The 14,889-nt window shown below is 44.3% G+C and overlaps 1 protein-coding gene and 1 long non-coding RNA gene across 2 annotated transcripts in view; one reads left to right on the top strand and one right to left on the bottom strand.

Annotated features, from left to right (window-relative positions):
• Positions 1 to 257: 257 nt before the first annotated feature.
• LDOC1 (LDOC1 regulator of NFKB signaling) lies at positions 258 to 2,584 on the bottom strand. The gene has a single exon (XM_040468617.1). The coding sequence runs from the start codon at positions 2,453 to 2,455 to the stop codon at positions 2,015 to 2,017; it is 441 nt and encodes a 146-aa protein (XP_040324551.1). The 5' UTR covers positions 2,456 to 2,584; the 3' UTR covers positions 258 to 2,014.
• Positions 2,585 to 2,758: 174 nt separating this feature from the next.
• LOC121025846 (uncharacterized) overlaps positions 2,759 to 14,889 on the top strand; it is a 120,309-nt gene continuing 108,178 nt past the window's right edge. The window contains exons 1-2 of the long non-coding RNA XR_005788167.1: positions 2,759 to 2,956; positions 3,559 to 3,767. This is a non-coding gene — a long non-coding RNA (uncharacterized LOC121025846). The remainder of the gene's footprint in view (positions 2,957 to 3,558; positions 3,768 to 14,889) is intronic.

The raw sequence follows: 14,889 nt of genomic DNA, 5'->3' as shown, positions 1-14,889 counted from the left end.
CCTGACGTTTTCCTACTAAAGCCAAACTGACAGCAAAACACCTGCTCTGAAAGTTAGACTTCCGATCCCGAGTCTGGGAGTTAACAGCCCATGTTTAGTGAGTGCTCACCATGTGGCAGGGACAGGTGTAAATACCTCATGGGTGTGATCTCAACAAATCCATACATGTGTGGAGACCAGTATGATGACCAGTATCTCATTTAACACACATTGTGCGGTTTACCAGTACAAATAAAAGCATAACCAGCCTCAAAAGGTCTTATGCAATAGGGAAGTTTATTATGTCAATTAGAGATCTTAAGGTAGGGCTGGCTCCAGCCATGGTACAACGAGTACATTTGGGCAGATACAGAGGATTCTGAACCCCTCACATCCTCTTCAATGTTCCTGGTTGGCAGAGGTAACCCCCAAAAACCGCACAACCAAACCTCTCTAACATTTCAGTGAGTTTAATGAGCACCCGCCCCACTCCCTCAAATGCCTCTGAGCCCTCCAGGTCCACAAAGAGGTCCCAGCATAGCCCAGAGAGCAGTACGAGGTCTCGTTCAGGAGACAGCCAGGCATCTTGCCAATTTCTATAGGTAGGAATCTGGGACACATGTATGGGTGGGGATTCTAAGAGTGTTCACCTGGGGTAATGAAATGTTCCGATCATGCTCTATTTACTATGCGTACCCTCACCTAGGATTTAGGATTTAATGTTAGCTCAAGCACTTGAAAGGGGGCTTTAGAACAATGTGCTACCTTGTTAATCATAGTCTGAACTCAATAGCACCCCACAGGCAATAAGGATTAAGGGGCAGAATTTCCCTGGTGGTGTTGAGAGAACTTAAAGGCTCTGGAAGATAGTAACATTGTTATGTCTGGATTTATGCCTATTGTCCCATTCTAATTATTAATAGTGCCCCCTTTCACTCTCAAACGTGTTCCAGTTTGGGACAGTGTGCCACCTGCCAAACCACCCCTTACCCATGCCACCCTGGAGGCCCCAGAGGACACTCACTCCCTTTGGCAGGGCTTTAAGAAATGCCTTGGCGGGGAGAGTACCAGAAGCCCTACACAAAACCCTGTGGGCGCTGTCCTCTGTAGCCTGGAGGTGACAGTGGTGAATACTGGGATTGAACTAGGTTTCCTGATCTCCGGTGGTAGTAATGGGAGTCAGAGTGAAACTGGGAGGGGCCAATGATAGCACTTAACCATTAAAAGACACTCCTTTCTTTTTTCGTAGTGCTTGATATTTATTGAAAAGAACGTAAACGCTTTTTCCAGGTGGTATTGAGGAGCTGGGCTGAGTGCCTGTTTTTGTTTGTTTGTTTTGTTTTTGGCATTTTTGTCCAAATGCACACATCTGTGGGACTGCTGCAGTTTTGAAAGAAAAAGGACAGCTGTGCAAAACTGGTGCATAGGAGAAAAGAAATGTCAACAATTTGGCTGCCAGGCACGTTAGGCTCCTGCAGCAATCTGGTGGGGCAGGGGAGGACTCTGAGAGTAGGCAGGGAACTAACCAGGTTCAAAGACTGGCCCCTTCAGGGGTTGGTGAGTTGTCCGAATCAATGTCCGAGGACCAACTCAGGCATCTTCTAGGTCGGTCCTTGTTTTCAAGGCTGTGGTCTGTCGCTGGAATGTGGTGGATGGTGGTGAAGTGGCAGCGTAGGTCTCTGGGCAGATGGAGGCCTTGCAGTCGGCAGGGCTGTGCGTAGTCTCACCAGTTTGTAACAGGGGCCTGCCCTATAGCCGGGGCTCAGGACACAGTCCAAATTAGCAGGGCAGGGTCCTAGGGCTGGCCAGAGAGGGTGGCGGCACGCTTCAGAACGAGGCCCCAGCGGCAGGTTAACTGGGGTACAATTCCTGGAACAAAGGCAAGCACTACGGGGGGCGGTGAGGAGGAGAATCGGAGGGCAGGGGTAGGGAAGGGGATCGGAGGGCGAAACGGCGGCTCCGGGCCGGGCGGGGGAGGGGGGGAGAGGATGGCGGCGTGCAGGGCCCTCCCCCCTGGGCCCGAGGGTCTCCCGGCCTAGTAATCATCTTCTTCGTCGTCGTCGTCGTCTTCTTCGTCGTCATCCCAGCCAAAACACTGTTTCATCTCATCGAGGAAGGCCCGGTAATCACCTAGGATGGGGCTATCCATCTCAATGTAGGGCACCACCCACTCCTCGGCTTCCCCGGTGAGCAGGCTGATTAGGAATGCCACCTTCATGGCGTCGTTGCAGAATCGGTTCTCGTTGACGAGCATGTAAGACGCCGTCTGCACGATAAACTCGGGGAGCCGGGAGCTCTCGCCGCTAAACGTTTCGGGGAAGGGCACCGGGCAGCTCGGCGGACGTACCTGGCGCAGCAGGGTGGCCCTCTCGCACACCAGCAGCCGTAGCTGTTCCATGAGCTGGCTGTTCTCGATGCTCAGCGCGCGGTGCCGCATCAGGAGCGCGTGCAGCAGTAGCACCAGCTCGTCCACCATGGCGAACGACTTGGAAGTGCAAGGTTGAGCTCGGCTCGGTTCGGCTAAGGTGCGCACTGAGGCCTCGCAGGAAGTGCGTGTCCGCGGAGGCGCACGGAGGCCAGGGGCGGAGGGCGGTGCGCGCAGGGGTCCGGCGGCTGCGCAAGCTCCGCCCGCAGAGCCACTGGGGCGGCCGGCGCGCCGGCGCGGCCCGGGTCGGGGGGCGTGGTCAGGGAAGCCACCGACTCCGCGTGGGGGCGTGGTCAGGGGGAGCGGGCCGAGCCTCTGGGACTTGGTCTGGGAAGGGGCGGCCGGGGTCGCCGAGCGGCGGGCCCGGTAGGATTCCAAGTCCGCCCGTGTAAAGGCAGGGGACCGCGGTGGCACCCCGGATATGGGCCCGGCTTTAGCCAGGAACGAGTGAGCGCCACGACCCATCTCTCAGAGAGAGCGAACCCGCTCAAGTTGAAAGGATTAATCACCGTGCAACTCAGCCGACTCACCCAATGCAGCGTTCCTTGTCGGGTCTGTGGCCGCTAGATTCCATTTGCGTGTTTTGTTAACACACTTCCTTGCTTATTTAAATCTCAGCCTCCCAGAGAGCTATTAGCACTAAGGGCCGCACTGCGGGAGTCACACATCCTTTCGGAGTTATGAAAGACCCTTAGGGCTCCTCTTTTAAAACAAAACAAACGGATTTTTCTTTAGTTGGGAAATAATGTATACCTACATCCTTCTTTCAAAAAAAAAATTATTCTTTTAAACAGTGAACTGTAAAAAGTTCTGCAAAATCAACTTTCGAGAACCATTTGCAGGCTCTTGCCTATCTTTGACTATTTCATGTCCTAATGTTAGTCTCCCCAGGCCATCATTCATACATTATTCGTTGCTTAACAATGAAGACTTGTGTTTTTAAATGCTTTCGGTTTTCTGCTTTGAGATAGATTATTTAAATAGCCGTTGACAACGAAGTTGGGTCCAGGACCTTAGAGCTGACATTATGTTGGCTGTGCTTTTAAAATATATCCCCAGTTCAGTCACGTCTTGTCACTGTTACCACTAGCACCCTGATCCAGCCTTCCTTTCTTCCGACCAATTACTTAGCTCTCACTCTTCTGTTCCTACAGCGTACACAGGAGTCCCCCCTTATCCATGGCTTCGCATTCTGGTGGTTTCACTCACCTGTGTCAATGGTGGTTCGGTCTGGAAGCAGATGACCTTCCTTCCCACCTAGCCTCAGATCAAGAGTAGCCAGATGCTGCATCACCATGCCTGTCATTCACCTCACTTCGTCTCATCACTAGGCATTTTAGCATCTCACATCATCAGAACTAGGGTAAGTACAGTACAAGAAGATATTTTAAGAGATATTGTGAAACTTGTATTATAGTAAAGTGATATAAACATTCTGTTTTATTCTACTAGTTGTTAATGTCTTGCTCTGCCTAATTTATAAATTAAACATTATCACAGGTATGTATGTATAGGAAAAAACCTGGTCTGTATAGGATTCAATACCGTCCTCAGTTTCAGGCATCTACTGGGGGGGAGGGGGTCTTGGAATCGATCCTCCGTGGATATGGATATGGATATGGATATGGATATGGATATGGATATGCCTGTATTTCTCAGTGCCCACGGAGAAAGGCAGAGGACTTCTCCACAGAGTAGTCACAGGAATCCTTTGGAACAGAAGTTAGAACTTTTTATTCCCTTGCTCAAAATTCTCCAGCACTTTTCCCCTCTCACTCAAAATAAAAAGCAAATTCTTGCTCATGGTCTACAAAGCCCTGCCTCACCCCCTCACCTATTCCCATCCGCTGCTCTAATCACATTGTCCTTCTTGCTGATCCTCAGTACACATCACGTAGCTCTGGCCTCAGGATCTTTGAATCTTCCATCTTTTCTGCCTTGCAAGGCTCTCTCCCCAGTTAGCTGCCTGACTCCTTCGCCCACTGTTTTCAGAGAAGACTTTTCCTGGCCACGTCATCTATCAGAACACCCTACTCTCTTGTCAGTAATGTCTAACCTCTTACCCTGCTTCAGGTCTCTACGTAGCATTTATCATACTAGTGGCCATGGTACCATATAGCACTTTGTTCATCAGTCTGCCTCCACTTTACAATGTAAGTCTCTGTGAAAAAAAAGACTTTGCTTTGTTAGCAGCTCTATCCTCAATGCCTAGAAAAGTGGCCCGGAGTAGAAGATCCACAAATATTTGGTGGGTGAAAGAATCTCAGGGTGCAGATGTTGAGATAAAAATTAGAAGTGGTAGCTACACCAGGTGTTCAAAATACTCTTTAAATTGTCCAAAATGATCTCTCTCTGGTCATGAGTCAGTGAAATGATGACTGATGTAATACAAATGGCAAAGTGGGTTTTTAAACATCCTATTTTGTATTTTTACAATAGAATTGAATGGGCATCCGTGGAAGTGAGAGGCTGAGAGGAGATAAACAGGGCAAGTCCAAGTAGGAAGGGGGGGCACATAACACTACTGGGAGGGTGTGCAGGGGGGAGAGCATACAGGAGGCAATATGAGCCTTGGGCTCTCCTGTGGTATGGGCTCCCCCACTAGATGAGAAGCCCCCAGGGGCCGTGCAGAGACCCTCTCTCAGTCATCCTTGTGTTCAGCCTCTCACAGTGTTTACTGGGCACTGGAATGAAGGGAATGAAGGGGCAGGAAATATGAGGGGTAGGTATCTGGCCATTCTGCCCATTCCCAGCTGAGGGTAGAGGGTGGACCTGCTGGGCGGTTGTGTCCAGCTCCACTTTTCATGTCCAGACCCTAATACAAGAAGAGATGCCCGGGATTCTACTCCCACTAGCAAACGTTGTGTGACAGGCACCATATCTGGTGATTGACATGAGCTGCCTCACTGACCCTGGAACAAGGGCCTTGCACAAGGATGGGCACTCTAGGAGCCTGAGACCCGGGAGAGCAATACGTTAGTGGCACAGCACCACAGTCTCGGCTTCTGTAACTCTGGTGCACACGCCCTCTCACTGCACAATTGTTACACACTGGGCCTCAGTGAATGAGGCAGGTCTGGTGGGTACCTAGAGATAATTAGGCCCCTGCTGCCCTAGTCCTCTTCCTTATGACCCTGTGGCAGAGGGAGTCTGGAAGGAAAACAGAAGAAGAAACCATTAGTAGCACCTCTGGGGGTGCTAGTGTTGCTAGGAAACAAGAAATGCCCTGACCAGAACTGATCACAGAGCTGAGCAGTGACTTTGGACGGTGCTTTCCAGTTTGGAGAGAGGGAGGAGAGACAGGCAGTTCATCAGTGACCCAAGGGGGAAGCAGCTGGGAAGAGGTGAGTAGGATCCATAGCCAAAATCATCATATAGATTCATAATGTTCATGATAACCAGTTTGCGGGTACCCATGATGCTCTGCCACCAATGCTAAGGCCTGCTAGCCCTTCCTTCTCCATTCGTCTTGCTCAGGGTTGCAGATCGCCTTCCTTGCTCCCTTTCTTCTCTCAAGTGACCCTTCGATGTTCCCTTTCACCCGTGCGAAGATGCTGGGGGCAGGGGCAAAGTACACTGTGTGTCTTTTCTCAGGCTCAGAAACTTTATCAGGATAGCTCTGGCTCGGAATGTTCTGAGGGTGGTTCACACCCCCACTATTTAGCAAGAGCATTGGCCCAAGGCCAAGGAAGTGATCTCTGGTGCTCCTCACTTCCACCACCTTCAAAGCTTTAAACCCTACCCTGGTATAAACTTGTAAAATTACAGCCAGACTTGTAAAATTGCCTTGAAACAAACATGAAAGTGTCCCTTGGTTCTTTAGCCTCCAGAAGGGTATGTACAGATCGGACAAACCAGTCTGGCACTTGACTGCGAAGCCAGGTGCACAAAGCAGCTTTGGAGGGGATATTTGTAAGAGGGGCAAATGGATGCCACTAAGATCCAGGCTCCTGCCTATAGACCTGTCCCTTCCCTCCTTCTTAAGCAGGTACACTCTGGGCTACTTTTTACAGCACCCACATCGGGAGGGCTGTGGAGACCTCCAGCCTAGGGAGAGGAATGAGCAGGTACAGCTTACCAAAGTGTCCTAAAACATTTTTACATGTTTATTTACGTACTAAATTAATGTATTCTTATGGCTAAGAAAATTAAATAATACTGACGTATTAAAATTAAAAGGAAACGTTCCTCGTACCTCACCTGCTACCTACAAAATCTCACTTGAAAATTCAAAATTCAGTTTGTCTCCTTCCAGATACATCCATGGGGTTTGCAGGATCCAAATACACATAGTTCTGCTAATAAACATATGTCAGTCCGTACATGTCCGTAGACACAGATAGGATACACAGAGCTGTCTTCTTAATGACTGCATAATACTCCACCCTAATTTCTCAGGTACACTACTGCTTTGGAGCTAAAGACACCCCGCTCTGTTCATTTTCTCAGATGATGCAGGAGAAGGATTGTACCAAATACACTCACAGTCCCAAAGATAAGGAAGTGGAAGATCAGATTTCTTTTTTTTTTTTTATTTAAAATACCTTTTTTAACATTCATTTATTTTTGGAGAAAGAGACAGAGCACGAGCAGGGGAGGCATAGAGAGAGAGGGAGACACAGAATCGGAAGCAGGCTCCAGGCTCTGAGCTGTCAGCCCAGAGCTCGACGCGGGGCTCCAACCCACGAACCGTGAGATCATGGCCTGAGCCGATGTCAGACGCTTAACTGACTGAGCCCCCCAGGTGCCCTGGAAGATCAGTTTTCTATAACTGAACGATGATTTCTATAAATTAATGTCTTATTACTAAGTAATTTTCATTATCCATGTATATGTTTCTATTTTGCTATAACCTAGAGTTTATTTCCTTCAGTATATTGCACTAGATTTTTGTTCTCATTTTTTTTCATTCCTAATTCTTTTAATGTAATGAGTCACCTGGAACAGACAAGAACTTACACTTTTGGTTTGTTTCTAGCATTTTGATACATTTGTTGTTATAGATATTGGCATGTGTCCTGTCAATTTGTGTTTACTTGCTTTATTTTAAATGTAGAATAGGCCTCTCTTTCAAATTGGTTGGTTACTTAATTAAGAGAGATGTTTCATGAGGCAGAATACGTGAAGTGAATCGAAGATAATCACAGATTCTTTGCCACTTAGTGTAATCAGGAGGTAGGAACAATTTTTTTTTTTTTTTGCCCCTTTAATCTGGGCTGACTTTATGACTTGATTTGACAAAAAAAAAATGGGATGGAAGTAACTTATAACTTAGGAGGCAAGGTCTTAAAGACCTGAAGATTCTGCCTTTGCCACTCAGAATGCTCCCTACTAGGAGCCAGCGGCCAGGTAAGAAGTCTAACCACCCTGGGACGCCTGGGTGGCTCAGTTGATTGAGCAGCTCACTTTGGCTCAGGTCATGATCTCACAGTCCGTGAGTTCGAGCCCTGAATCAGGCTTGCTGCTGTCAGCGCAGAGCCTGCTTCAGATCCTTTGCCTGCCTGTCTCTCTGCCCCTCCCTTGCTCATGCTCTCTCTCAAAAATAAATAAAAACACTTAAAATTTAAAAAGGAAGTCTAACTACCCTGAGAACACTGTGCTGTGAGGAAGCTCAAGCTAGCCCCATGGAACAAGGCTGCAGACACACATGAGAATGAAGCACCCCCCACCCCCTGGATGTTTCAACCTGAATGCAGCTGAGTGAATGACTCCAGCGGACCGCTTAGAGCCAAAACACTATCCTGAATTCCAAAACTACATGAATTCCCAATCTACAGAACCATGAACAAATAAAAGGGCAGTGGCTTTCAACCACAAAGGTTTGGGGTAGTTTGTTGCATGACAGTAGAGACTAAACCTGGAGAAATGGGAGATGCTACACATAAAAGCATGCACCCCATGCAAAAGCACTGACATGATACAGTGAATCTACAGTCCTATTCTCTTTTTGTTACATTCTGTGTAGGTCCACTTTGTATCAATCAATTACAGGGCCAGACTCGCAGCCAGAGTTGTTTACACCTTCCCTGAGATCCAGAGCCTTTACCCTGAAACCGTCTCCTTTTCTCAGTCTCACACACCAAGCAGTATTTCCACTGTCTTGAATCGACCCAGAGCCAGGCCCTACACAACTAGAGACAGTCCCTCTGCCCCAAAGCCTTCTGGGATCATTTAAACTCGTGAATCCTAAACTCTTTACCCTGCATTGCCTAGCCTTTCTGGTGGGAACTCCAATAAGAGCTCTGTCCTGTATCTTCCCCTTACTCCGTTCTGCCTACTGACTACAACCCGGTGCATCCCCATGTGGCCTCGCATAGCGTGGTATGCCCTTTATTCTTGGCAAATATAAGGAATACAAATGTTATTCCGATGGCCTTGACCTGTCCATATAGTTAGGCATCTCCATAGTTTAAATTGCTATATGTATGATTGAGAGAAGTCCAAACTATTCCGCTCTAGTGGGGAGCTCTAAGGAGACCGCACATCTGTGTCATTGTGTGAGTGGCTGTACCCAAGTGGACATATGCCTGTTGCTGCCCTCTGCCACCAGCGATGCTACTTGTCATGAGAACTGGCAGGGTCACAGTATGACAAAAATAAAATCGAAACTGGCTTTGTTTTCTCTAAGGCATATGCATGCTATGTAAATGCCGTGAAGCACATTTCAGGGCAGCATCAGGGAAAGAAAAGAATTTGTGAAATTTGGGTTCAAATCGTCAAACTCCTGTTTACTGTGTGGCTTGAGCAAGTCACTGAATTCTTCTGAGCTCAGTCTCCTTTTTAACAAATGTGTATAATAATAGGATCTAAATCACAAGACTGCAGTGAAGATCAAATGCTAAAATATAAAAGTATTTGGCAAACTACAAAGTGCTATACATAGATTGCATGTTATTTTTCCCCGGAGAATTGTGATTTATTAGTCTTACAGTGACTATATTACCTGTATTTTAAATTTAATATGTAGTTTGTTCACCTCTCTTACTTACTTCTAGGATCTATAAATTTCGCTATAAAATTTAAATTAAAAAATGTTTACTCTTGAAAAAAAAATAGTTGGAAGAATAAAATACGATTTCATGGTAGTCGTGCTTTCTGCCAGTTCAAAACATGCTGCTCTCATAATGAGAAGACATGCTTTTTTAGGGAAAAGAAGTGTCTAGCCTAGCATTCTGAAGGCCATCGTATAGCATTTTCTATTTTCCCTCTCAGTCTTGGGAGACTTCATGCTCCATCTGGGTTGTGGATATATAACGCTCTGTCAGAGTAAAGAGGCGACTGTACTTCCAGAAACCTTCCTTCATCACCTTGCCACCATATCGGTCCTCCTGGGAGAGGCCAGCAGCCCTAGGGCATCTGCGAGAAGGAAACAGGGTTTTCCTTAGCCCTAGGAGCATCTCTGGTCGGCCCTCAGCTGAGTTCCAGCATCCTCTCCTCTCAGCTTCCCTAGGCTTTCCTGCTAGCCGCCATCAGCTCCCTGGGCTCCTGTACACCCAGTGTCTAGTTCTCTCGATTTGGAAACTGGATTCTTTCCGTAAAAACCCTCCCTAGTTAAGAGGAAGTGTGTGCTGTATAAGAGTGATCCCAGGGGCGCCTGGCTGGTTCAGTCGGTTAAGCATCTGACTCTTGATCTCTGCTCGGGTCATGATCTCAAGGTTCATGAGTTCGAGCCCTGTGTCAGCCTCTGTGCTGGCAGTGCGAGGCCTGCTTGGGATGCTTTCTCTCCCTGCCTCTCTGCCCCTTCCCCATTCTCTCTCACACACGCTCTCTCTCTTTCAAAAATAAATAAACTTTTTTTTTAAAAAAAGAGTAATCCCAGTACCTTTCTCAACTGTCATACTGTTTCCTGCAAGTGCCCCGGTGTTGGTGCAAAATGGAGATGGAATCCCAGAAGTTCAGAGTTGGAGAGGACAGTGCTAGGTGCTCATTCTAAGGGCTATTTTGTTGTTAAATGAGAGAAGGACCTACAGAGTGGCCCGCTAATGAAAACCAATTATAAATGAGGAGCTGAAGTTCTAGTTCTAAAGCAGTAACTTGCATAAGGCAAACCTAAGAGCCTACCTTTAAAGGCAGCATGAAATTATAAAAATAAAGTAGATTAGGGGAGGGAATACCTGGTCCAGGTCCTACATCTGACATGTTCTATCACAGATAAGCCATTGAGCATCTCTGAAACCCAATTTCCTTATTTGTAAAAAGTGAATAAAAATGTCCCCTCACAAAGTTGGTGTGAGTCTCAAATGAGAAAATAAATATGAAAGTAAGTTTTAAAGTGTAAAATGCTTTTCATACACTAATTCTTAATTTCCTTTCTTTTAAAACTTGCTTTGAAATCATTTCAAATGTATAAAAGACTTGTAAGATTTTTATTAATTCCTACATATGCTTCCCCTAGGTGAACCAATTGTTAACATTTTACCGTATTTGGCATATCTTTCTCTCATAGTCAGTATTTTTGTGTGTATGTGTGTGTGATCTTTTTTCCTAAACCATTTGAAACTTGCAAATAGGAAAACTCATTTCCACTTATTATTACAGCATGCACTTACTGTAAGCAAGTACACTGTCCTACAAAACCACAGTCTAACTATCGAAATCAAGGAGATTAATATTGATATACTTTTAAATTTTTTTTCAATTTTAATGTTTATTTATTTTGAGAGAGAGAGCGAGAACAGGGGAGGGGCAGAGAAAGGGAGAAAGAATTCCAAGTAGGTTCTGCACTGTCAGCACAGAACCCAATGCAGGGATCGATCCCACAAAGCATGAGAGATTATGACCTGAGCTGAGATCAACAGCCAGATGCTTAACCTACTCAGCCACCTAGGAGCCCCAACATAATGCTACTTTTTTTTTTTTTAACGTTTATTTATTTTTGAGACAGAGAGAAACAGAGCATGAACAGGGGAGGATCAGAGAGAGGGAGACACAGAATCTGAAACAGGCTCCAGGCTTTGAACTGTCAGCACAGAGCCCGACGCGGGGCTCGAACTCACGGAACGCGAGATCGTGACCTGAGCCGAAGTCGGCCGCTCAACCGACTGAGCCACCCAGGCGCCCCCATAATGCTACTTTTGAGTCCACTGACCCCATGAAGATTTTTCCCAATTGTCACCAAAAGGTCATTTTTAGGTCTACCATCCACTCCTGGATCACGTATTACATTTAGCTATCATGCCTCTTCAATCTTCTTCAGTCTGGAAGAGTTCTTCTGTCCTTCTTTGACATGACCTTGATAGTTTTGAACAGTGCAGGCTTCTTAGTAACTTTATAAAGTGTCCCTCAGTTGCTGATATCTCTCCATTATTAGATTTATATTATGCATTTTTGGCAGGAATACCCCAGACATGTCACTGGGTTTTTTTCAGTGCACCGTGTCAGAAAGCACATGATGTTCTTGTGTTCCATCACCAGTGGTAGTATTTTATCAGTGGGTTAAGGGAACTTCTACCAGGCTTCCCCACTCCAAAGTTAAGATAATTATTTTGTACTCATTAAGAAATATTTAATATTAGTTTACGTTCTACTCTAAAAGAGAGTTTTCTGTCTTCTTTTATTCATGTTTATTTTTATCAGCATTGACCCTTGAATTATTATTTTATACAATAGATTATAATCCGTTACTATCTTTATTCATGCTGATATTAAAATTTCCCAGATTTGAAGTGGGAATCCTTTTAGGCTGGCTCCTCTGTCCTCTGAATATGTTTACCGTATTCTTTAAGCACTTTCTTTCTAGGACAGTAAGATATTCTTGGCTCATCTTGTCCTTTTCCTGCCCCAGCTCTGGAATCAGCCACTTCTCTAAAGAACCCTCGTTACCTTTAGTGGAGAATGGTTTTCAGAAATAAAGATATCACGGTTAGGAATGCAAATTGATATTATAGATTATAGATTTTTTACTAATAGAACAACTATATAGGCATGTGGAAATAAAGGTGAGCTTCAAATCTTACCTCATTTCATGTATAACCATTAACTTAAGATAGACCAAATAAAAGTAGAAGCTAAAACTATAAATGAAGCTTCTATCAATAAAAAAACTTAGAAATTGGTTTCATAAAAATGAAAAATATATTGCTCATCAAAAGATGCTGTTAAGAAAATGAGTAAGGTGCTAGAACTTAAGAGACTGTCAACTTACAATGGACTGCTGTGTACATCAGGTGTTGTATATGAACATCACGGTAACCACAAACCAAAAGCCTATAATAGATACACAAAAAATAAAGAGAAATGAATTCAAACATAACACCAAGGGAAATCATCAAAAGGAAAGAGAGTGAGAAAAGATGAAAGAAACAGAGAAGAACTACAAAAATAATCAGAAAACAATGAAAAAAAAAGGCATCTTTTCTGACCACAACAGTTTGAAACTCGAAATCAATTACAAGGAAAAAGAAACTGGAAAAAACACACATGTGAAGACTGAGCAATATACTACTAAACAACCAGTGGGTCAATGAAGCCATTATAGAGGAAATTATAAAATACCTTGAGACAAATTAAAATGGAAACATAATATTCCAAAACCTTTGGGACACAGCAAAAGCAGTTCTGAGAGGGAATTTTATAGTGACACAGGCCTATCTCAAGAAACAAGAAGAATCTCAAAGAATCTAACCTTATACCTACAGGAACTAGAGAAAAGCAAACAAAACCTAAAGTTAGTAGAGTAAAAGAAACAATAAAGATCAGAGCAGAAATAAATGAAATAGAGACTTTAAAAATGGGAAAAAAATAATGAAACTAAGAGCTGATTCCTTGAAAAGATAAACAAAATTGATAGACGGCTAGCCAGACTCACCAGTAAAAGAGAGGGAGCAAGTAAATAAAATCAGAAATGAGAGGAGAAATTACAAATGACACCACAGAAATACAAAAGATGGTAAGAAACTACTATGAAAAATTATATGCCAACAAATTGGGCAAGCTAGAAGAAATGGATAAATTCCTAGACACATGTAAACTACCAAAACTGAAACTGGAAGAAATAGAAAACTTGAACAATAACCAGCAAAAAAATTGAATCAGTAATCCTAAAACTCCCAGCATAAAAAGCCCAGGACCAGACAGCTTCACAGGTGAATTCTACCAAACTTTTATAGAAGAGTTAATACCTGTCCTTTTCAAACTATTCCAAAAATTGAAAAGGAAGGAATGCTTCCAAATTAATTCTATGAGGCTAGCGTTACCTTGACACCCAAACCAGACAAAGACACTACAAAACTTACAGGCCAATATCCATCATGAATATGGATGCAGAAACACTCAACAGAATATTAGAAAACTGAATTCAACGATACATTAAAATGATCATGCATCACAAATAAATGGGATTTATTCCAGGGATGTAAGGATGGTTCAATATCCACAATCAATGAATGTGATACCCCACATTAACAAAATGAGGGATAAAAATAATATCACCTCAATAGATGCAGAAAAAGCATCTGACAATATTCAAGATCCATTCATGATAAAAATTCTCAACAAAGTGGGTATAGAGGGTACATACTTCAACATAATAAAGGCTGTATATGACAAAACCCAGCTAACTTCATACTCAATGGTGAAAAGCTGAAAGCTTTTTTTCTAAGATCAAGAACCAGACAAGGATGCCCACTTTCCACTTTTATTCAACATAGTACTGGAAGTCTTAATGATAGCAATCAAACAAGAATAATAAATAAATGACATCCAAATTGGTGAGGAAGAACTAAAACTGTCACTGTTTACAGACGATATACTGTATATAGAAAACTGGAAGCATCTGCGTGGCTCAGTCACTCACCTGACTCTTGATTTCAGCTCAGGTCATGATTCCACGGTTCATGAGTTTGAGCCCAACATCAGGCTCTCTGCTGTCAGTAGGGAGCCCGCTTTGGATCCTCTGCCCCACTTTTGCTGGCCCTCCCCCACTTGTGTGTGCATACTCTGCTCTCTCTCTCTCTCTCTCTCAAAAATAAATATTTAATTTTTTTTAAAAGGCAGAGGGTGCCTCAGTAGCACAGTTGGTTAAGCGTCTGACCATCGATTTCACCTCAGGTCATGATCCCATGGTTCATGGGTTTGAGCCCCATGTCAGGCTCTGTGCTGACAGTGCAGACTCTGGTTGGGTTTGTCTCTTTCCCTGACTCTGTGCCCCTCATGCCTCTCGAAAGAAAGAAAGAAAGAAAGAAAGAAAGAAAGAAAGAAAGAAAGAAAGAAAGAAAGACAGACAATTGAAGACACCACAAAAATAACTATTAGAACTAATAAATTAATTCAGTAAAGTTGCAGGATACAAAATTAATAATCAGGTATACGTTGCATTTTTTTAATTTGGAACATAGAGGAATTTTATTTATTTTTTAATATGAAATTTATTGTCAAATTGGTTTCCATACAACACCCAGTACTCGTCCCAACAGGTGCCCTCCTCAATACCCCTCACCCACCCTACCCTCCCTCCCACCCCCCCATCAACCCTCAGTTTGTTCTCA

The sequence above is a fragment of the Herpailurus yagouaroundi genome, unplaced genomic scaffold (assembly GCF_014898765.1).
Source record: "Herpailurus yagouaroundi ecotype Mexico unplaced genomic scaffold, PumYag 67702, whole genome shotgun sequence".
NCBI classification, from domain to species: domain Eukaryota; kingdom Metazoa; phylum Chordata; class Mammalia; order Carnivora; family Felidae; genus Herpailurus; species Herpailurus yagouaroundi.
This window is presented reverse-complemented; position numbering and strand designations above follow the sequence as displayed.